The sequence below is a fragment of the Mustelus asterias genome, chromosome 25, assembly GCF_964213995.1.
Source record: "Mustelus asterias chromosome 25, sMusAst1.hap1.1, whole genome shotgun sequence".
NCBI lineage: Eukaryota > Metazoa > Chordata > Chondrichthyes > Carcharhiniformes > Triakidae > Mustelus > Mustelus asterias.
This window is the reverse complement of record NC_135825.1, coordinates 8,325,575-8,349,786: the sequence shown is the minus strand read 5'-3', so window position 1 is coordinate 8,349,786 and position 24,212 is coordinate 8,325,575. Positions and strand designations below refer to the sequence as shown.

The 24,212-nt window shown below is 47.1% G+C and overlaps 1 protein-coding gene across 1 annotated transcript in view; it reads left to right on the top strand.

Moving 5' to 3' along the window:
• cntn2 (contactin 2) overlaps positions 1-24,212 on the top strand; it is a 213,594-nt gene that overhangs the window by 72,063 nt on the left and 117,319 nt on the right. Inside the window, exon 2 of the mRNA XM_078242070.1 lies at positions 9,560-9,711. Coding sequence (XP_078098196.1) covers positions 9,657-9,711 — 55 coding nt within the window. The 5' untranslated portion in view covers positions 9,560-9,656. The remainder of the gene's footprint in view (positions 1-9,559; positions 9,712-24,212) is intronic.

Here is a 24,212-nt window from a genome sequence, read left to right as displayed (position 1 = left end):
TTGAATGGTGGAGCAGGCTCAAGGGGCTGAGAGGCCTATACCTGCTCCTAATTCAAAGGTTCATATGTATTTCAGTTAGTCTGGGGGTTTGGAGTGAGACAGGGGCTAGTAGATTGGCTGTCCCATTGGACACAGTGCTCAATATTCTCTCAAAGCCCAAATGAAATGTTACAGAGTCGAATGATTTAGTGCAGTCAGTTCGCCCCTCCACTGATGTTTGCAACACTGCCTATTCTTATATAGGATGGAATTTATGGTACAGAAACAGGCCACTGGGCCCAACAGGTCCTGAGTTATGCTGCACATGGGCCTCCTCCCATCCTATTTCACCCAACCCTAGAGTATAAATCGTGGGAGGAGGTGCCAACCAGCCTTGGCATTTATTGTCATTTGATTTGATTTGATTTATTATTGTCACATGTATTAGTATACAGTGAAAAGTATTGTTTCTTATGCGCTGTACAGACAAAGCATACCACTCATAGAGAAGGAAAGGAGAGAGTGCAGAATGTAGTGTTATAATCATAGCTAGGATGTCAAGAAAGATCAACTTAATGCAAGGGAAGTCCATTCAAAAGTCTGACGGCAGCAGGGAAGAAGCTGTTCTTGAGTCGGTTGGTACGTGACCTCAGACTTTTGTATCTTTTTCCTGACGGAAGAAAGTGGAAGAGAGAATATCCAGGGTGCGTGGGGTCCTTGATTATGCTGGCTGCTTTGTCGAGACAGTGGGAAGTGTAGACGGAGTCAATGGACAAGTCACGTGGAAGGAAAAATGTCAACCCGCGCATCATTGGGCTGGAGACATTTGGGGCCGCGCTCGCCCCAAAACCAGAAAGTCCCACCCGAGGTCAACGGACCTTTGCATGGTCTGCACCACAGTCCCCGCCCCCCCCCCCCCACCCCCCCACCCCCGACCCCCCCACCCGCCCCCCGACCCCAAACCCGCTACGATTCTTGTAACAGGTGGGACTGGAAAATTCCCCCCAATACAATCATCACCAAAAATAATGCTACTGCCCACTCCTTGTTCACATCAGGAAGACACTCGGTGCTAGGGACAAGACGCTGAAAACACTTAGGTGTCTGTCTGATTGCGATCTCTGAGCAGTCAGTTTTGAAAATCAGGAGGAGCGGGGCACCAGAAGCTAATAGGAAAAGTGGTGCGAATCAGCCAGGCGCCTCAAGAGAGTGAGTCAGTGCGAGTGAGTAATGCAAGAACTTTGGTCAGACAAAGAAAAATGTAATATTTATCAGCCATGTATAGGCAGTATTGATCCCTCTATATCCATTACTGGAGAAAGGCGCAACTAAATAATACTTTCAAATCACATGGGGCTGCTGCACTTCTCAGGGATGCAAAGAAATGGAGCTTATAGAATATTAATGTTGTCTAGTGATTGCCACTCACAGCTGAGGATATTATTAATAGTTAACTATCATGTCAGTGGTGAAACACTTGCGTTGCCTAACGGCACATTAATATAGTGCAGCCACTTGACAAAGTGGGTCTGCCAGAGTGCGTCAGAGCCCAGGTGCAATGGAAAACTGCTCTGTTTACATTGCGGAGTTGCTGGATCCCAGGCTGCGCCAACAAAACCCAAAGGCACCAGTGAGCGCTCACCTGCTTAGGGTGGCAGTGAGACACATGTATCACCCATTACCAACACAAATAACCTGCATCTGCCTCTGTCAACAAGCGGCTCCTGATAATCATACCATAAGACCATAAGATATAGGAGCAGAGTTGGGCCATTTGATCCATCGGGTCTGCTCCGCTATTCAATCATGGCTGATATGTTTCTCATCCCCATTAGAATCATAGCATCATCAAATCATTGAATCATAGAATCCCTACAGTGCAGAAATAGGCCATTTGGCCCATTGAGTCTGCACCGATCACAATCCCACCCAGGCCCTCTTCCTGTAACCCAACATATTTACCCTGCCACTGGGATCAATTTTAGCATGGCCAATCAACCTAACCCGCACATCTTTGGACTGTGGGGGGAAACCGGAGCACCCAGAGGAGACCCACGCAGACACGGGGAGAACGTGCAAACTCCACACAGTCACCCAAGGCCGGAATTGAACCCCGGTCCATGGCACTGTGAGGCAGCAGTGCTCACCACTATGCCACCGTGCTCCGCCTTTTCTTGTAACCTTTGATCCCCTTACCAATGAAGAACCTATCTATCTCTGCCTTAAGTGCACTCAATGACCTGGCCTCCACAGCCTTCTGTGGTAAGGAACTCCAAAGATTCACCACCCTCTGGTTGAAGAAATTCCTCCTCATCTCAGTTCTAAAGGGTCATCCCTTTACTCAGAGGTTGTGCGCTCGGATCCTAGTCTCTCCTACCAATGGAAATATCTTCCCCATGTCCACTCTATCCAGACCTTTCATTATTCTATAAGTTTCAATGAGATTCCCCCCCTCATCCTTCTAAACTCCATCGAGTACAGACACAGAGTCCTCAGACTCTCCTTGTACGTCAAGCTTTTCATTCCCGGGATCATTCTTGATACCACGCGGAATCACGCCAACACCGGAAGTAACACCTTTGCTGGATCTCAGTTGACAGCAACTTGCATTTATAAGAATAAGGTGGCATAAACTTAAAATGAGAGCCAAACTGTTGAGGTCTGGATGTTCTTCTTCATACAAAGGGTGGTGGAAATCTGGAACCCTCTCTCTCTCTAACCACAGTTGAGGCTGTGAGTCAATTGAAAATGTTAAAATGGAACTTGATAAATTTGTTGTTGAAGGACCAAGATGGGAGATGGAGCTAAGATACACCTCAGCCTTATTCTAACTGAATGGTGGATTGGATTTGATTTGATTTTGATTTATTATTGTCGCATATATTGGGATACAGTGAAAAGTATTGTTTCTTGCACGCTATACAGACACAGCATACCGTTCATAGAGTCAGGGGTCGCTGGTGGTCTCCATCCCAAACTTCGGAGGCAGCCCCAGGCATCGTTCAGCTGAATCCCAACCGCTTAATGCCACGCTGTTCCAGATGTGTTCTGGACCATTGATTTGATTTGGTTTGATTTACTATTGTCACATGTGTCAGTATACAGTGAAAAGTATTGTTTCTTGCACGCTACACAGGCAAAGCATACCGTTCATAGAGAAGGAAAGCAGACAGTGCAGAATGTAGTGTTACAGTCATAGCTAGGGTGTAGAGAAAGATCAACTTAGTGCGAGGCAGGTCCATTCAAAAGTCTGACAGCAGCAGGGAAGAAGCTGTTCTTGAGTCAGTTGGTACATGACCTCAGACTTTTGTATCATTTTCCCAATGGAAGAAGGTGGAAGAGAGAATGTCCGGGGTGCGTGGGGTCCTTAATTATGTGGGCTGCTTTGCTGAGGCAGCGGGAAGTGTAGACAGAGTCAATGGATGAATAGAATAGGCCTGAGGAACTAGATTGCCGTCTCCTGTTCTTCATGTACCTTTAACAGTGTAAAATATTCCACATCACTTCACACACATGTAATCAGGTGAAAATAAGAACAGCTGGCCAAAAGTGGCACAACAGCGGCACGGTGGCGCGGTGGTTAGCACGGCTGCCTCAGAGCGTCAAGAACCCGGGTTCGATTCCCGGCTTGGGTCACTGTCAATGTGGAGTGCGCACATTCTCCCCGTGTCTGCGTGGGTTTCCTCCCACAGTCCAAAAATGTGCGGGTTAGGTTGATTGGCCATGCTCCTTAGTGTCAAAGGGATTAGTAGGGTAAATATGTAGGAGTTTGCACATTCTCGTGTCTGCGTGGGTTTCCTCCGGGTGCTCCGGTTTCCTCCTACAGTCCAAAGATGGGCAGGTTAGGTGGATTGGCTAAGTTAACTTTCCCCTCAGTGTCAGGGAGATTAGCAGGGTAAATACATGGGTTGGGGGAATGGGCCTGTCAGTGCAGGCTTGATTGGCCGAGTGGCCTCTTTCAGCACTGTAGGGATTCTATGATTCTACGAAAAGTTCAATCAAAGAGATAGATTTTGAATATCTGAAAGGAAGCGAGAATAAGGTGGGGCGGTTTAAGGAGGAAATTCCAGCGCTTTAGGGCCAAGGGAAGCGAAGGTGGGTCACCAATGGTAGGCCAAAGGAGGTAGAGAATGCACAGCAGGGCAGAGCAGAGGAAAGCAGAGATCTCCAGCTGTTGGAGGAGACTACACGGCATTGCAGAATGAGTAATGATCCATGTCTGCTTTTGCATCACCGTTCATCTTCTTCAAGTGTATTCGCTCACATGGGCTTTGCAGGCTAGGCCAACATTCGTTAGCCATCTCTAATTGTCCTTGAGAAGCTGGTGGTTAGCCACCTCCTTGAGCAGCTGCAGTCCATGTGGTGTAGGTACACCCACAGTGCTGTTCGGGAGGGAGTTCCAGGATTTTGACCCAGCGATAGTGAAAGAACTGTGATGTGTTTCCTAATAAGGATGGTGAGTGACTTAGAGTCATTGAATCCATACAGTGCAGAAGGAGGCCATTCAGCCCATCGAGTCTGCACCGACCACAATCCCACCCAGGTCCTATCCCCGTAACCCTACACATTTACCCTGCCTTGTCACCAGGGTCAGTTCAGCACGGCCAATCAACCTAACCCGCACATCTTCGGGCTGAGAGAGGAAACCGGAGGAAACCCACGCAGACACGGGGAGAACGTGCAAACTCCACACAGACAGTGACCCGAGGCCGGAATTGAACCCGGGTCTCTGGTGCTGTGAGGCAGCAGTGCTAACCACTGTGCCGCCGTGCCATCCTGGTAGACTTGGGAGGGGAATTTGCAGATGATGGTTTTCCTATTTAGCTGCCGCCCTTATCCTTCCAGATGACCTAAAAGTGACGTCACAGGTGGATAGGGTCGTAAAGAGTGCCTTTGGTACATTGGCCTTTATAAATCGGAGTATCGAATATAAAAGTTGGAGTGTTATGGTAAGGTTATATAAGGCATTGGAGAGGCCGAATTTGGAGTATTGTGTACAGTTTTGGTCACCTAGTTACAGGAAGGATGTAAATAAGATTGAAAGAGTGCAGAGAAGGTTCACAAGGATGTTGCCAGGACTTGAGAAGCTGAGTTGCAGAGAGAGATTGAATAGGTTGGGACTTTATTCCCTGGAGCGTAGAAGATTGAGGGGAGATTTGATAGAGGTGTATAAGATTTTGATGGGTATAGATAGAGTGAATGCAAGCAGGCTTTTTCCGCTGAGGCTAGGGGAGAAAAAAACCAGAGGGCATGGGTTAAGGGTGAAAGGAGAAAAGTTTAAAGGGAATATTAGCGGGGGCTTCTTCACGCAGAGAGTGGTGGGAGTGTGGAATGAGCTGCCGGATAAAGTGGTAACATTTAAGAAAAACTTGGACGGGTTCATGGATGAGAGGGGTGTGGAGGGATATGGTCCAAGTGCAGGTCAGTGGGACGAGGCATAAAATGGTTCGGCACAGACAAGAAGGGCCAAAAGGCCTGTTTCTGAGCTGTAATTTTCTACGGTTCTATGGTTCTATGATAGAGGGCATGGGAATGGAAGGTGCTGCTGAAGGGGTCATGGCGCAGAAGTATTTGGTGAGATACTGATTCCCTCCTTGATCATTATGAACAGGTGTTGGTCAAGTGGTCAACGCTATGTGACACAGAGACCCAAATGTAATTTAGAGTGTGTGGACTCTAATGAGGGGTGAAGGTTAACCAACTTCTGGCCTTCACTCTGCAGGACAATATTTAATCAGCATTGTGGTTGCATTGCAAACTATTATTTTTATGGAGCTTTGGTGCAATAGCTTCCAAGAGCACTTCAATCCAAGGAGGACGAGCTTCCAAGGGTAGGCCTGTCTTCATAATGAAGCCATATGCCAACCAGCAAAGAATTGTATTTGGCTGCACTCCAGTAACATAAATATATCCTCAAAAACTCTTGATTCCTTTCACTTCACTTCTACGTGTTTCTCCTCTAAGCATGTATGGCATGTACACACTCAACACGGTGGCACAGTGGTTAGCACTGCTGCCTCACAGCGCCAGGGACCCGAGTTCGATTCCCTGCTTGGGTTACTGTCTGTCGTTTCCCCCGTGTCTGCGTGGGTTTCCTCCGGGTGCTCCGGTTTCCTCCAACAGTCCAAAAGGATGGGTGCATTGGGCCATGCTAAATTCTCCCTCAGTGTACCCAAACAGGCACCGCAATGTGGCGACTAGGGGATTTTCACAGTAACTTCATTGCAGTGTTAATGTAAGCCTGCTTGTGACACTAATAAATAAACGTTAAATCTGTATTATTGCAACATACATGACACATACATTATCGATGCATCTCTACACACATCATCGTCCATGTCTTCCTAACCCACCATGAGTCTCTTACAGGCATCCTGTCAACAAGAACACACTTTGTTAAAGGAAACCATGGCTGAGCTATATAATATTTAAAGGTGGGCAGGTTCCGTTGGCACAGGCATCACTGATTCAGCAGAGCATTAGCAGATGGAAGCGTTCAAAAGAGATGGAGTACAATTAATGATTATTTGAATTGATTTTGGATAACTCACCTGGTGATAAGATGTGAGAGGACAGAGTGTCTGCCGTGACTGTGCCTGGGCACAGCGGGGAAAATTCCTGCATTTGCTGTTCCTTACACAAGACACAGCGACTGATTTGGTTGCAAATGGTGGTCAGGCCTCAGCAAACCCTTGAGCAAATCGAGTGAGACTGAACCTCCTGCAACTGTCTCAAATCAGAAAGCAGACATACTGAGAATCACCTAAGTGGAAAACCAGGAATAGCCACAAATAACAGCTTTCCCAGGCCACCAACCGCAGCAACTTCCAACAAGATATCTACACTTGTCTACACTTCCCGCTGCCTCAGCAAAGCAGCCAGCATGATTAAGGACCCCACACAGCCGGACATTCTCTCTTCCACCTTCTTCCGTCGGGAAAAAGATACAAAAGTCTGAGGTCATGTATCAACCCACTCAAAAACGGCTTCTTCCCTGCTGCTGTCAGACTTTTGAATGGATCTACCTCGCACTAAGTTGATCTTTCTCTACACCCTAGCTGTGACTGTAACACTACATTCTGCACTCTCTCCTTTCCTTCTCTATGGACGGTATGCCTTGTCTGTATAGCGCGCAAGAAACAATACTTTTCACAGTATGCTAATACATGTGACAATAATAAATCAAATCAAATCAAATCAAAAGATGACTTTCATTTTGCAGCTGTCTATACAATGTGTGTGTCTGGGGCTAGAGCGACTGGCCCAGGTATTGGCGCAATCCGAAACCAGTTTTATTTCCACAATACTGGTCTAAAGTTTACAGTGGTGATGGCAAAACTGTCAACTATTATTGTTCCTCGGAAGCTGACAGCAACATCTGGAGCCACACATGTGCAGTGAAATGAAGAAATACAGAAGTTGCTGTCAGTGTTTCTCCAGAATCAACGCTGAAGTCCCCGCAAGGCGGCAATCAAATAGAAATCACTGACCTGATGAAAACTTGCCTTTTTGAAATTATCGGTCTTATTGTACTAACCCTATAAAAGGTTATACTGTGTTGAAAAAAGTGTTTTATTCTGGCATACTAACCTCATGATTACTACTGAAAATCCTCTCTCGGACTAAAGACCTAATTTTATCTTTGTCAAATTTCTCCATTAGACTAAAAATAACACATTTTGAATATGTCATTTTTTTACTATGAAATCATAGAAACCCTACAGTGCAGAAGGAGGCCATTCGGCCCATCGAGTCTGCACCGACCACAATCCCACCCAGGCCCTACCCCCACATATTTTACCCACTAATCCCTCTAACCTACGCATCCCAGGACTCTAAGGGGCAATTTTTCTAACCTGGCCAATCAACCTAACCCGCACATCTTTGGACTGTGGGAGGAAACCGGAGCACCCGGAGGAAACCCACGCAGACACGAGGAGAATGTGCAAACTCCACACAGACAGTGACCCGAGCCGGGAATTGAACCCAGGACCCTGGAGCTGTGAAGCAGCAGTGCTAACCACTGTGCTACCGTGCCGCCCTCTAAACTCTGTTTTCTAGCATTTCAGCTTCTACATTAACCCCACATTTGGGTTCAATCATTTATTTTGCTCTGTGTAAATTCACTTAAAAAGTGAAGGATAATCAACGCAGTTTCCTTTCTGACTTGCTGTCAGTGAGAATTACTCAATGTGATTGGCTGTTTATCCTGTTTGATAACATCACTGTTGCTGGACACCTGGAGATCCCCTTAACTTCGCGTGAGGTTTAAACTGGTCTTGGGAAACGGGGAAATCCACACCACAGAGATCGGTAGAACTTTGTGCACAGCCTTCTTTTATTAAAGCTTATTCATTCGTGTCACAAGTAGGCTTACATTAACACTGCAGTGAAGTTACTGTGAAAATTTCCTAGTCGCCACACTCCGGCGCCTGTTTGGGTACACTGAGGGAGAATCTGGCATGGCCAATACACAATACAATACAACACAATACAATACAATCCAGCTTGGCTTTGGAGTGTGGGAGGAAACTGGAGTACAAAGAACAAAGAACAGTACAGCACAGGAACAGGCTCTTTGGCCCTCCAAGCCTGCACCGATCATGTTGTCCTATTTAGACCAACCGCCTGTATCCCGCATTCCCCTTCTGTTCATTTGTCTATCCAGATAAGTCATTAATGTGTCTGCCTCAACCACCTCACTTGGCAGTGCATTCCAGGCCCCCACCACCCTCTGTGTAAAAAACTTCCCCCGCACATCTCCACTGAACCTTTCCCCCTTTATCTTGAACTTGTGCCCCCTTGTAATTGTCATTTCTGCCCTGGGAAAAAGCTTCCAACTGTTCACCATATCTATAACCCTCATAATTTTATAAACTTCTATCAGGTCGCCCCTCAGCCTCCGTCTTTCCAGGGAGAACAATCCCAGTTTATTCAATCTCTCCTCATAGCTAATACCCTCCATACCAGGCAACATCCTTTTCTGTACTCCCTCCAAAGCCTCCACGACCTCCTGTGACCAGAATTGGACACAGTATTCCAAATGTGGCCTAAACCAGCGTTTTATACAACTGTAACGTAATTTACCTGGAGGAAACACAGGTAGAACACTGGGAGAACGTGCAAACTCCACACACAGACTCAGGAATTGAACCCGGATCCCTGGCGCTGTGAGACAGCAGTGATAACGCACTGTGCCACCGCGCTTTGTCCAGGTTGTTATTGGGCATTGTCATTTCCTGATCATAAAAATCTAGATCGGTAAATTCCGTTTCTCCGACCACTTCCACACAGCAGTTTCCACAGTAGAGCAGGTTCTTAAAGAGTTAATAAAAAAGCTTCGCATTTCAGGCCAATGAACCTTCATCAGAAAGGCCACAACCTGAAGCATTTAGTTTGTTTCTCTCTCCATAGATGCTGACAGACCTGCTGAACATTTCCACCATTTTGTGCCTTTATTTCCCATTTCCAGTGTATGCGCAGCTGCGGAATAGAAAAAGGGTTACCTCACATTGGCACCGAAATCTACACGGCACAAAGTAACCTCTCAGATGTGAATCAATGGTATCTGTTTTTGCAGGTGAGAACCGGGGTTCTGAAGGAAATTGGCGGCAGGTTTGGTGCAAGGGATTCCCTCGCGGTTCTCCATCGCAGGCACGTAGCGTGTGGTCTTCAGGATGAGATTGTCCATCAGTCCCATCTTTGTGCTGTCGGTCACAAGCTGGCTAACAGGTAAGCTCTACCCCAACCTGATTTAACTCCAGGCACTCCCTTGTGCCCAGTCAATGAGAGATGGTGCTTAATGCGTTTTGAAATGGAATTTACATTGATTTAATGAGCCCGGGATGGAATCGTCCGGGCTCGCTTACCTGTGTGACATCGCCAGGAGAGGTTTTCTCTGACATGAATCAAAGCTAGTCCCAGGAATGGGGACCAGCCATGATGGCCTAGCCAGTAGAACCAGAGGCCATTGAGGCCCCTCAATGAGGGGAGGTTGGAGCAAGGGGGGTAGCCCTTGGGCAGGGCCAGCCTGGCAGTGCCAGACTGGCATCCTGATACCGCCCACTGGGTACCAGACAGTGTCAAGGGGGTGGGGCCTGAGGAGGGGCAGGTCCTATTGGGGTGGAGTCACACCAGGGCAGTGGTGGGGCGGACCACTGTGCACTCGGCATTGGGATCAGTGAGGGGAGGGAGGGGGTGATTGGGGCTGGCCATGGGGTCGGGGGGGAGGGCAGCCGATCACGAGGTGGTGGGGCGAGGGGGATCGGTCCAGGTGGGTTGGGGGGGGTTGTGATAGGCCATGGGCCCCGGCGGCAGCTGGGGTAGGGTTGCTGCGCTTTAGGCTGGGAGGCTGGCTGATAGCAGCAGAGGCTGAGTGACAGGACTCTGCTACAGAGACCTACACATGTACAATGATGCCCTCTGCTGCACCCACGGTGCTGTTAGGGAGGGAATTCCAGGATTTTGACCCAGCAACAGTGAAGGAAAGGCAATATATTTCCAAATCAGGATCGTGAATAAATTGGACGGAAACCTCCAGGTGGCAGTATTCCCAAGTATCTAGAACATAAGAACATAAGAAATAGGAGCAGGAGTAGGCCATCTAGCCCCTCGAGCCTGCCCCGCCATTCAATAAGATCATGGCTGATCTGATGTGGATCAGTACCACTTACCCGCCTGATCCCCATAACCCTTAATTCCCTTACCGATCAGGAATCCATCCATCCGCGCTTTAAACATATTCAGCGAGGTAGCCTCCACCACCTCAGTGGGCAGAGAATTCCAGAGATTCACCACCCTCTGGGAGAAGAAGTTCCTCCTCAACTCTGTCTTAAACCGACCCCCCTTTATTTTGAGGCTGTGTCCTCTAGTTTTAACTTCCTTACTAAGTGGAAATCTGCTGCTATTGTCCTTCTCGATGGTAGTGGTCGTAGGTTTAGAAGGTTCTGCCTAAGGAACCTTGGTGAGTTCTTGCAATGCATCTTGTAGATGGTACACACGGCTGTTTGTTGGTGGTGTTGGGATTGAATGTTTGTGGGAGGGGTGCCAATCACGTGGGTTGCTTTATCCTGGATGTTGTCCACCTTCTTGAGTGTTGTTGGAGCTGCACCCATCCAGGCAAGTGGGGAGTATTCCATCACACTCCTGACTTTTGTCTTGTAGATGAGTCAGGAGGTGCGTTCCTCACCGCAGGATTCCCAGCCTCTATCCTGCTCTGGTAGCCACATTATTTATATGGCTATTCCAGTTCAGTTTCTGGTCAATGGTAACCCAAGAGTGTTGATAAAGTAAAGTAAAGTTTATTTATTAGTCACAAGTAGGCTTACATTAACACTGCAGTGAAGTTACTGTGAAAATCCCCGAGTCGCCACATTCCGGCACCTGTTTGGGTACACTGAGGGAGAATTTAGCATGGCCAATCCACCTAACCAGCACGTTTTTTGGATTGTGGGAGGAAACCGGAGCAAACCCACGCAGAGAATGTGAAAACTCCACACAGACAGTGATCCAAGCCGAGAATCGAACCCTGGTCCCTGGCGCTGTGAGGCAGCAGTGCTGACCACTGTGCCACCGTGCCACCCACAAGATAGTGGGGGAATTCAGTGATGGTAATGTTATTGAATGTCAAGAGGAGATGCTTAGATCCCTTCTTGTTGAAGATAATCATTTCTTAGCACTTCTGTAGCATGAACGTTACTTGCCACTTACCAACACAAGCCTGGATATTGTCCAGATCTTGTTGTATTTGGACATGCTTCAATACCTGAAGAGTCATGAATGGTGCTGAACATTGTGCAGTCATCAGCGAACATCCCCACTTCTGACCTTATGATGGAGGGAAGGTCATTGATGAAGCAGCTGGAGACTGTTGTGCCTCGGACACTACCCTGAGGGACTCCTGCAGTGATGTCCTGGAGCTGGGATGAGTGACCTCCAACCATCACATCCATCTTCCTTTGTGTCAGGTATGACTCCAACCAACGGAGAGTTCACCCCCACCCCCTCCCCAACCAATTCCCAGTTTTGCTCGGGCTCCTTGGTGCCGCACTCGGTCAGGTGCTGCCTTGATGTCAAGGGCAGTCACTCTCACTTCACCGCGCCTCTGATGGCCAGCTCTTTTGTCCATGTTTGAACCAAGCTGTAATGAGGTCAGGAGCTGAGTGACCCTGGCGAAACCCAAACTGGGCGTCACTGAGCAGGTTATTGCTGAGCGGGCGAAGCTTGATAGCGCTGTTGAAGACCCCTTCCATCACTTTATTGATGATCATGAGTAGACTGATGGGGCAATGATTGGCCGGGTTGGACTTGTCCTGTTTCCTGTGTAAAGGACATTCCTGGGCAATTTTCCACATTGCTGGGTAAATGCCAGAGTTGTAGCTGTACTGGAACAGCTTGGCTAGGGGTATGGCAAGCTCCGGAGCACAGGTCTTCAATATTATTGCCGGAATGTTATCAGGACCCATTGCCTTTGCAGCATCCAGTGCCTTCAGCCATTTCTTGATATCACGTGGAGTGAATCAAATTGGTTGGAGACTGACATCTGAGATTCTGGGGACCACTGGAGGAGACCGAGATGGATCATCCACTCGGCACTTCTGGCTGAAGATTGTTGCGAATGCTTCAGCCTTATCTTTTGCACTGATGTGCTGGGTCCCTCCATCTTTGAGGATGGAGATATTTGTGGAGCCCCCTCACCTGAGGAAGGAGCAGCACTCCAAAAGCACGTGATTCCAAATAAACCTGTTGGACTTTAACCTTATTTATTATCACATGTATTATTATAAAGTGAAAAGTATTGTTTCCTGCGCGCTATACAGACAAGGCATAGTATCCGAGAAGGAAACAAGAGAATGCAATTATAGCAGGGGTAGAGAAAGATCAACTTAATGCGAGGTAGGTCCATTCAAAAGTCTGACGGCAGCAGGGAAGAAGCTGTTCTTGAGTCGGTTGGTACATGACCTCAGACTTTTGTATCTTTTTCCCAAATGGAGGAAGGTGGAAGAGAGAATGTCTGGGGTGCGTGGGGTCCTTAATTACGCTGGCTGCTTTGCCGAGACAGCGGGAAGTGTAGACAGAGTCAATGGATGGGAGGCTGGTTTGCATGATGGATTGGGCTACATTCACAACCCTTTGTAGTTTGTTGCGGATTTGGGCAGAGCAGGAGCCATACCAGGGCTGTGATGCAACCAGGGAGAATGCTCTCTGCTGGGAGAGAGGTTGAGTGGAGGAGGTTCCTGATGCCCCATTGATTACGCAAAGACTCGTTGTTGCGAAATAACAGGCTTTTATTAACAAAAGAACTGGAGCCCACCCGAACCGATAGCTAATCCGAACTGAGGCAAAAGGGGCGGAGAGCAGTCACCTTTATACCCTGAGAAAGGCGGAGCCCCGGATTGAGGCAGCAGGGGCGTGTCCAGGCATATCACATAAACAGTGGTTCACCACAGTTCCCAGAAAACTGATCCCAGCTGTGTCTGAGGTGAAAGGTGTCTGAGCAATTTAGCATTCTGGTCAAACGGAATGAGGAACTTATCCTCTCGAGAGGTACGTTTCTGTGTTCCTGTTTCTTTCCTCCCCAGCTTGCCTGCTCACTATCTGGATGATTATTAATCCCCGTGATTAACGTTGCAGCCTTTTCAATGGCATCCTTAATCTTTAAACAGAAATCTCCTGAAGTATCCTTTACTCGTCTCCAGGAGATGTTTTTTGAAACAGCCCATAATTATCCGCTTTTCCAACCTTGACCTCGATCTATGTTGCCACGGTTACGTCAGCCAAACTATTTATATTTATTTTTAGGTCTTTTACTTGTTTTGTTTTGTGATAGCTTCAATGAGCTCTACACCTAATTATTTTAATCTCTTAATCCATGTCCTACTTTAACTAACTCTCCCCCATTCCAATTAAATCCAAATACATGTTTCCAAATAGTGGCACGGTGGCACAGTGGTTAGCACTGCTGCCTCACAACGCCTTGGGACCTGGGTTCGATTCCCGGCTTGGGTAACTGTCTGTGTGGAGTTTGCACCTTCTCCCTGTGTCCACATGGGTTTCCTCCAAATGCTCCGGTTTCCTCCCACAGTTTGAAAGATGTGCTGGTCAGGTACATTGACCCAAACAGGTGTCGAAGTGTGGCAACGAGGGGAATTTCACAGTAACTTCGTTGCTGTGTGAATGTAAGCCTTACTTGTGACTAATAAATAAACTTTAAATTATTTTGATTTATTATTGTCACATGTATTAACATACAGTGAAAAGTATTGTTTCTTGCGCGCTAACCAGACAAAACATACCGTCCTTAGAGAAGGAAAGGAGAGAGTGCAGAATGTAGTGTTACAGTCATAGCTAGGTTGTAGAGAAAGATCAACTTAATGCAAGGTAGGTCCATTCAAAAGTCTGATGGCAGCAGGGAAGAAACTGTTCTTGAGTTGGTTGGTACGTGGCCTCAGACTTTTGTATCTTTTTCCCGAAGGAAGAAGGTGGAAGAGAGAATGTCCAGGGTGCGTGGGGACCTTAATTATGCTGGCTGCTTTTCTGAGGCAGCGGGAAGTGTAGACAGAGTCAATTGGTGGGAGGCTGGTTTGCGTGATGGATTGATGTAATAATACGGGCAGCATACTTGCGAATATGCTGCCAGCATTACGTAGAAACAGCAGGAGGAGGCCATTCGGCCCTCCGAGCCTGCTCCGTCATTCATTTTGACCATAGCTGATCATCAAATTCAAAATCCTGATCCCCCCTTCCCCCATATCCATTGATCCCTTTAGTCCCAAGAGCTACATCTAATTCCTCCTTGACAACATTTTGTCTGATAATAATTAAATTATTCACCTCTTTTCTCATTCCCTTTGATTAAGTCTTCTCTCTTCATTGCAATTTGATTTTCTTTCCTCGTACAAATGAGTTTTAATTTTAAATTGCATACAGAAGGCCACACCTGAAGTCTTGTGTGCAGTTTTGATGTCCTTATCTGAGGGAAGATGTCCTTGTCCTTGCTATATAGGGAGTACAGCCCAGTCCATCACTCAAACCAGCCTCCCACCAATTGACACTGTCTATACTTCCCGCTACATCGGAAAAGCAGCTAGCATAATCAAGGACTCCACGCACCCCGGACATACTCCCTTCCACCTTCTCCCGTCAGGAAAAAGATATAAAAGTCTGAGGTCACGTACCAACCGATTCAAGAACAGCTTCTTCCCTGCTGCCGTCAGACTTTTGAATGGACCTACCTCGCATTAAGTTGATCTTTCTCTGCACCCTCGTTGTGACTGTAACACTACATTCTGCACTCTCTCGTTTCCTTCTCTATGAACGGTATGCTTTGTCTGTATAGCGCGCAAGAAACAATACTTTTCACTGTATACTAATACATGTGACAATAACAAACCAAATCCAATCAAAACGGGCTCTCAGAGTCAGATGAATTCTCCTCCTATTTCTTATGTTCTTGCACAAGTGAGACAGGCAGATCGATTTTCCTGCCATCATCCTCTTTAGACACGGCACCAACTGCTGCCTTCAAATTGCATCTAAACACAGGTCATTTTAGGTCATTATCTCCAACTGTTGTACGCACATCAATCCCATTTTCCAATACAATATGGAATTGCAATGAGCCTATAGCACTCCATCCTACCTTATCACACATATCAACATATCCTATCTCCCTCTTGTTTTGATCTGGCTTCCCCTTGAAGGCATCTTTCCGACGTGCCTCATCTGCTCCATGCGATAGTCAGCTACACATTCTTAGACACTCTCTGGGTAAAGAAGTCTCTTAAATCCCTGTTGGATTAATTAGTGTTGAGCTTATATTTGTGCCGTTGGAATCGTTCACAAGGGAAAATGTCTTCTCCTCAACCACGCCATCAAACCCTTCCACCATTTTAAAACCTCTTTCACCCCTCAGTCTCCGAGAGGACAGAGACCCAACCTACCCTGTTTTTATTCTGATCGTCATGATGTGGAGATGCCGGCGTTGGACTGGGGTAAACACAGTAAGAGTTTTAACAACACCAGGTTGAAGTCCAACAGGTTTATTTTGCTGAGGGAGTGCCGCACTGTCAGAGGGTCAGTACTGAGGGAGTGCCGCACTGTCAGAGGGTCAGTACTGAGGGAGTGCCGCACTGTCAGAGGGTCAGTACTGAGGGAGTGCCGCACTGTCAGAGGGTCAGTACTGAGGGAGTGCCGCACTGTTGGACTTTGACCTGGTGTTGTTAAAACTCTTACTGTTTTTCTGATTGTACAGCAGTGTAATGGTAAAATTACTGCATTAGCAATCCAGAGGCCTGGATTAATGAGCCATGGAGATTAAATCAAATCCCACCACGAAAGCTGAGGAACTTAAATTCAATTAATTAAATAATTCTGCCGTATAAAGCTTACATCAGTAATGGTAACCATGAAATGACTGGATTGTTGTAAAAACCATATGACTCACTAAGGTCCTTCAGTAAAGGAAACTAGTAAAGGGCCCAGTGGAGGTTTGTTTATTAGTGTCACAAGAAGGCTTACATTAACACTGCAATGAAGTTACTGTGTAAATCCCCTTGTCGACACACTCCGTCGCCTGTTCAGGTTCCCAGAGGGAGAATTTCGCATAAAGTCATAATGGTTTACAGCATGGAAACAGGCCCTTCGGCCCAACTTGTCCATCCTGCCCCTTTTTTAACCCCTCAGCTAGTCCCAATTGCCCGCGTTTGGCCGATTCCCTTCTTTACCTATCTTACCCATGTAACTGTCTAAAAACTTTTTAAAAGATAAAACTGTACCCGCCTCTACTACTACCTCTGGCAGTTTGTTCCAGACACTCACCACCCTCTGTGTGAAAAAATTGCCTCTCTGGACCCTTTTGTATCTCTCCCCTCTCATCTTAAACCTATGCCCTCTAGTTTTAGACTCCCCTATCTTTGGGAAAAGATATTTACTATCTAGCTGATCTGTGCCCCTCATTATTTTATAGACCTCTATAAGATCACCCCGAAGCCTCCTACACTCCAGAGAAAAAAGTCCCAGTCTATCCAGCCTCTCCTTATAACTCAAACTATCAAGTCCCGGTAGCATCCCTAGCAAACCTTTTCTCCACTCTTTCTAGTTTAATAATATCCTTTCTGTAATAGGGTGACCAGAACCGTAGACAGTATTCCAAGTGTTTCCTTACCAATGTCTTGTACAACTTAAACAAGATGTCCCAACTCCTGTATTCAATGTTCTGACCAATGAAACCAAGCATGCCGAATGCCTTCTTCACTACTCTGTCCACCTGTGACTCCACTTTCAAGGAGTTATGACCTCGTTGTTCTATAACTCTCCCCAACGCCCTACCATTAACTGAGTAAGTCCTGCCCTGGTTCAATCGATCAAACTGCATCATCTCATATTTATCTAAATTAAACTCTATCTGCCATTCGTCAGCCCACTGGTCCAATTGATCAAGATCACATTGCAATCCTAGATAACCTTCTTCCCTGTCTACTATGCCACCAATCTTGGTGTCTTCTGCAAACTGACTAACCATGCCTCCTATATTCTCATCCAAATCATTAATACAAATGACAAATAACAGTGGACCCAGCACCGATCCCTGAGGCACACCACTGGTCACAGGCTTCCAGTTTGAAGAACAACCCTCTACAACCACCCTTTGTCTTCTGTCATCAAGCCAATTTTGTATCCATTTGGCTACCTCGCCCTGGATCCCGTGAGATTTAACCTTATGCAACAACCTACCATGTGGTACCTTGTCAAAGGCTTGTCAAAACACCTAACCAGCACGCCTTTCAGACTGTGGGAGGAAACTGGAGCACCTGGAGGAAACCCGCACAGACATGGGGAGAATGTGGAAACTCTGTACAAGACAGTGACCCGAACCGGGAATCGAACCCGGGTCCCTGGCGCTGTGAGACAGCGGTGCTAGCCTGGAACACCCTTCCTAACAGTGCTGTGGACTGCAGCAATTCAAGAAGGTAGCTCACCATCACCTTCTCAAGGGCAATTTGCGGTGGGTAATAATTCTGGCCTAGCCAGGGACACCCACATCCCATGAATGTGTAAAATAACTGGTCAAATCTGGTAAGCTTATAAATCTTTTTCGCACTTTCTCCAATGCCTTTATGTCCTTCAAAAATATTGCTTTCTGATGCATTTTAATTAGCAGTCAGCACAAGGAAAGATTGTTTCTGACACCCACACTGTCTCAGGTGGTGTGTTACATAAACCTTTAAATCTCTGAATCGCATCTCATCATCTGGGCGGCAGAGTGGCACAGTGGGTAACACTGCTGCCTCACAGTGCCAGGAACCCGGGTTCAATTCCCCGCTTGGGTCACCGTCTGTGTGCAGTTTGCACGTTCTCCCCGTGTCTGCGTGGGTTTCCTCCGGGTGCTCCGGTTTCCTCCCACAGTCTAAAGATGTGCGGGTTAGGCTGATTGGTCATGATAAATTGTCCCTTAGTGTCAGGGGGATTAGCAGGGTAAATATATGGGGTTACGGGGATAGGACCTGGGTGGGATTCTTGTCGGTGTAGACCCGATGGACCGAATGGCCTCCTTCTGCACTGTAGGGATTCTATGATACTATGATCTCATCAAATCGCAGATCCAGTCTCTTTCCCTTTGACAAGTGAGACAAATAATGATGGATTTACTGAAGTGTTGGGTGCCAAGAGCTGGCAGATCCAGCAAGCCTGCTCTGCATCATGGTGATTCAATCACTGTGGCTAAACATGTCTTCCTTTCCCTGACCTCTCCATAGCTTGTGTGGCCTTTTGGGAGGGACAACAGAACAAAGAAAGAACCCAGTACTAATAATAGAATAAAAAATTGTAAAATTCCTCTCTGGTGATCCAAGCCATTCCAGGAGAGTAGCGCGGTAGCACAGTGGTTAGCACTGCTGCTTCACAGCTCCAGGGTCCCGGGTTCGATTCCCGGCTTGGGTCACGGTCTGTGTGGAGTTTGCACATTCTCCTCGTGTCTGCGTGGGTTTCCTCCGGGTGCTCCGGTTTCCTCCCACAGTCCAAAGATGTGCAGGTTAGGTTGATTGGCCAGGTTAAAAATTGTCCCTTAGAGTCCTGGGATGCGTAGGTTAGAGGGATTAGCAGGTAAAATATGTGGGGGTAGGGCCTGGGTGGGATTGTGGTCGGTGCAGACCCGATGGGCCAAATGGCCTCCTTCTGCACTGTAGGGTTTCTATGTTTCTATGAGTATTAACAAATTCAGTAATGCATTCCATGCAGACTGATGTCTGTGAATTTGGTCATCTCAATGTGGTGATTGCCCCATTAAGGGCAACAGTGGGCCACCTGGCTTGAGGGACAAATTGGGACTGAGAATGGGCGATCACCCCAGGGAATTGAGTCCTGCCTTACGCAGACGATAGTCTGAAGACATGTAGGAGATATCTAGGGACTGGGGCTGCCGGGGGGTGCTAGCCTCTGGGCAGTTTTCCCTTATTAGTAAATACCCTTTGTGTTCCTGACAGTGGCACAGTGGTTAGAACTGCTGCCTCACAGCGCCAGGGACCCGGGTTCAATTCCCGGCTTGGGTCACTGTCTGTGTGGAGTTTGCATGTTCTCCTTGAAAGGTGTGCAGGTTTGGTGTATTGGCTGCGCTAAATCCTCCCACAGTGTTACCCGAACAGGCGCCAGAGTGTGGTGACGAGGGGATTTTCACAGTAACTTCACTGCAGTGTGAATGCAAGCCTACTTGTGACACTAATAAATAACTAAATAAAATTAAGCAAACCAAGACCTCACCTGTCTCCTTTGGAGGACATGAAGGATCCCCTGGCTGTTTCAAGGAAGTAAGAAGTTTAACAACACCAGGTTAAAGTCCAACAGGTTTATTTGGTAGCAAAAGCCACACAAGCTTTCGGAGCTCCAAGTCCCTTCTTCAGGTGAGTGGGAATTCTGTTCACAAACAGGGCATATAAAGACACAGACTCAATTTACATGAATAATGGTTGGAATGCGAATACTTACAACTAATCAAGTCTTTAAGAAACAAAACAACGTGAGTGGAGAGAGCATCAAGACAGGCTAAAAAGATGTGTATTGTCTCCTGACAAGACAGCCAGTGAAACTCTGCAGGTCCAGGCAACTGTGGGGGTTACAAATAGTGTGACATGAACCCAATATCCCGGTTGAGGCCGTCCTCGTGTGTGCGGAACTTGGCTATCAGTTTCTGCTCAGCGACTCTGCACCATCGTGTGTCGCGAAGGCCGCCTTGGAGAACGCTTACCCGAATATCAGAGGCCGAATGCCCGTGACCGCTGAAGTGCTCCCCAACAGGAAGAGAACAGCCTTGCCTGGTGATTGTCGAGCGGTGTTCATTCATCCGTTGTCGCAGCGTCTGCATAGTTTCCCCAATGTACCATCCTTTCCTGCAGCGTATCAGGTAGACAACGTTGGCCGAGTTGCAAGAGTATGTACCGTGTACCTGGTGGATGGTGTTCTCACGTGAGATGATGGCATCTGTGTCGATGATCCGGCACGTCTTGCAGAGGTTGCTGTGGCAGGGTTGTGTGGTGTCGTGGTCACTGTTCTCCTGAAGGCTGGGTAGTTTGCTGCGGACAATGGTCTGTTTGAGGTTGTGCGGTTGTTTGAAGGCAAAAAGTGGGGGTGTGGGGATGGCCTTGGCGAGATGTTCGTCTTCATCAATGACATGTTGAAGGGGCTTGGAGCTCCGAAAGCTTGTGTGGCTTTTGCTACCAAATAAACCTGTTGGACTTTAACCTGGTGTTGTTAAACTTCTTACTGTGTTTACCCCAGTCCAACGCCGGCATTTCCACATCATGTTTCAAGGAAGAGCAGGTGAGTTCTCGCCAGCATCTGGGCCCTCAATTGACATCACCAAATAGATTACTGAGTCATTGTCACATTGTGGGAATTCACTGCGATCAATGAGTTGCCGCATTATTTATTATTTTTTTATTTATTGGTGTCATAAGTCGGCTTATATTAACACTGCAATGAAGTTACTGTAAAAATCCCCGAGGCAATCCCATTCGCCACATTACAAGTGTGACTTCGCTTCAAAACCACACTTCATTGGCCGCGAAGCATTTGACCCACCTGGTGATCATAAAAGGTGCTATATAAATGCACATCTTTCCTTCTTTCTTTCAACTGTTTGGTGACATGATAAGAATAATGTCCATTCTAAGTTCGGACTGAAGGACATTTGACCATCTGCTTACCCTCCATTCCCTGTGAATTCTACGTGAGGCATCTGGATGGGTCCATGAATAGGGAGCGAATGGAGGGATACGGGCAGAAGGTATTTATTTAGTTTGGTTAGGGCATGGCTTGTAACGGCCCAAGGGCCTGTTCCTGTGCTGTACTTTGCTTCAGTAAGAAGTCTCACAACCCCAGGTTTATTTGGAATCATGAGCTTTCGGAACATTGCTCCTTCGTCAGGTGAGTGTACTTCTCTTTGTTCTTTATAATAATGAAAGTCCAGAGTGTCGGTAAGCGAACATGGCCTCAGGTTATGAACCAATGCTTTTATTGCCGGGCTCCACTGGCGTTAGCTGATAATGTTTGGAATCTCACTGGATTTGATTGTCTGAGAGAAAGCGAACCTTAATTGGGCGGCACGGTGGCACAGTGGTTAGCACTGCTGCCTCACAGCACCAGGGACCCGGGTTCAATTCCGGCCTCGGGTCACTGTCTGTGTGGAGTTTGCGCATTCTCCCCATGTCTGCGTGGGTTTCTTCTGGGTGTTCCGGTTTCCTCCCACAGCCCAAAGATGTTAGGGTTAGGGTGGCACGGTGGCGCAGTGGTTAGCACTGCTGCCTCACAGTGCCAAGGACCCGGGTTCAATTCCGGCCTCGGGTCACTGTCTGCGTGGAGTCTGCACATTCTCCCCGTGTCTTGTGGGTTTTCTCCGGGTGCTCCGGTTTCCTCCCACAGTCCAAAGATGTGTGGGTTAGGTTGATTGGCCATGCTAAATTGCCTCTTAGTATCAGGGGGGTTAGCAGGGTAAATATGAGGGGTTGTGGGAATAGGGCTTGGGTGGGATTGTGGTCAGTGCAGACTTGGTGGGCCGAATGGCTCCTTCAGCACTGTAGGTAGTCTATTCTATGGTTAATCTGTGTGACCCCTGGTTTCGCTTGTTTGAATGTTTTTGGGTAAGTTCAGAGGCGGCATGGTGGCGCAATGGTTAGCACTGCTGCTTCACAGCGCCAAGGACCTGAGTTCGATTCCCGGCTTGGGTGACTGTGTGGAGTTTGCACATTCTCCCCGTGTCTACGTGGGTTTCCTCAGGGTGCTCTGGTTTCCTCCCACACTCCAAAGATGTGTGGGTTAGGTGGATTGGCCATGATAAATTGCCCCTTAGTGTTAGGGGGACTGGCTAGGGTAAATGCATGGGGTTGTGGGGATAGGGCCTGGGGTGGGATTGCGTTCAGTGCAGACTCGATGGGCCAAATGGCCTCCTTCTTCACTGTAGAGAATCTATGATTTCCTCAGGTGCAGCTTTGCTCTTGAGTTTCCCTTTTAAATAATGTCATCTTCAAGAATCAATATTGATGCACAGTGAGATTAGACTGTGCTGAAGTGAAGGCTGTTGTCTTTAAGGTGTCTGCACAATCAGCACTGAATCATCTTAAATAAAAACCAAAACTGCTGGAAAGACTCAGCAGGTCTGGCAGCATCTGTAGAGAGAGTAACTAAGTTTGGGGTGGCACGGTGGCACAGTGGTTAGCACTGCTGCCTCACAGCACCAGGGACCCGGGTTCAATTCCTGGCCTGGGTAACTGTGTGGAGTTGGCACGCTCTCCCCCTCTGTCTGCGTGGGTTTCCTCCAGGTAATCCAGTTTCCTTCCACAGTCCAAAGATGTGCAGGTTAGGTTGATTGGCCATGCTAAATTGCCCCTTAGTGTCAGGGGGACTAGCAAGGTAAATATGTGGGGTTACAGGGATAGGGCCGAGGTGGGATTGTGGTCGGTGCAGGTGTGATGGGCCGAATGGCCTCCTTCTGCAAGGTAGGGACTCTGTGATTCTAGAAATTAATGTTCGAGTCGACTATGACTCTTCACACCTGAAGAAGAGTTCTGAAGAAGAATAATATTGGACTTGAAATGTTAACTCTGTTTCACTCTCCACAGATGTTGCCAGACCTGCTGAGTATTTCCAGCATTTTCTAATTTTATTTCAGATTTCCAGCATCCGCAGTATTTTTCTTTTAAATAAATCACCTTAGTTTCATTTACTGAGACTTTTAAAAATTCATTTTTGGGACATGGGTGTCGCTGCCTGGCCAGCATTTATTCATGATGTGGCTTTTGCTACCAAATAAACCTGTTGGACTTTAACCTGGTGTTGTTAAACTTCTTACAGCATTTATTGCCCATCCCTAGTTGCCCTTGTTCAGAGGACAGTTGAGAGTCAACCACATTGCAGTGGCTCTGGAGTCACATGTAGGCCAGACTGGGTAAGGACAGTAGATTTCCTTCCCTAAAGGGCATTAGTGAACTAGATGGGTTTTTTTGACAACTGACAACGGTTTCATGGTCATCAGTAGATCCTTGATTCCAGATTTTTAAAAATTGAATTCAAATTCCACCATCTGCCGTGGCGGGATTCGAACCCGGGTCCTCAAAACATTAGTTGAGTTTCTGGACTGATAGTCTAGCGAGAATACCACTAGGCCATCGCCTACCCATTGAGCAACATGTTCCTCACAAGCAGCAAAAGATTATTTAAAAGTCAGTTCGTGATGCCACTTATTCAAAAACGTTATCAACATGTCTGAATGTTATGACCTTAGAGTCAGTAATCTTTGAGTTCAGAGTCGCCAGTCACTCCCATAAACAGATCTCACACCCACTATGATCCAGAGTGCATCAGATTCTAGTTTGACAATGAGATGATCCACAGATCAACACCAACAGTGCAGAAGAGAATGATCTTGTGCACTCTGCCAGGTACTTACTTCTATCTTATCAGGAGGTAGACAGCGGCAAGATAAAGCAAGTTCATGAACTAACAAACTAGTCTATTTAAAATGTCGGACTTGAATGCACAGGCTGCAGTTTGAGATTCAATCAATTCCCTGCTGTTAATGTCATAAAACATAATGAGATACACATATCTGCCTCTCTTATGGACCGATCTCATTTACAAGCGGTTTCTGACTTGATCTCTCTCTTTCTCTCTCCCACACCCGCTCTATCTTTCATTCTCTCTGCCTCTCTCTCGCCAGGATGGAATTCTCCCATGCTATTCTGCCG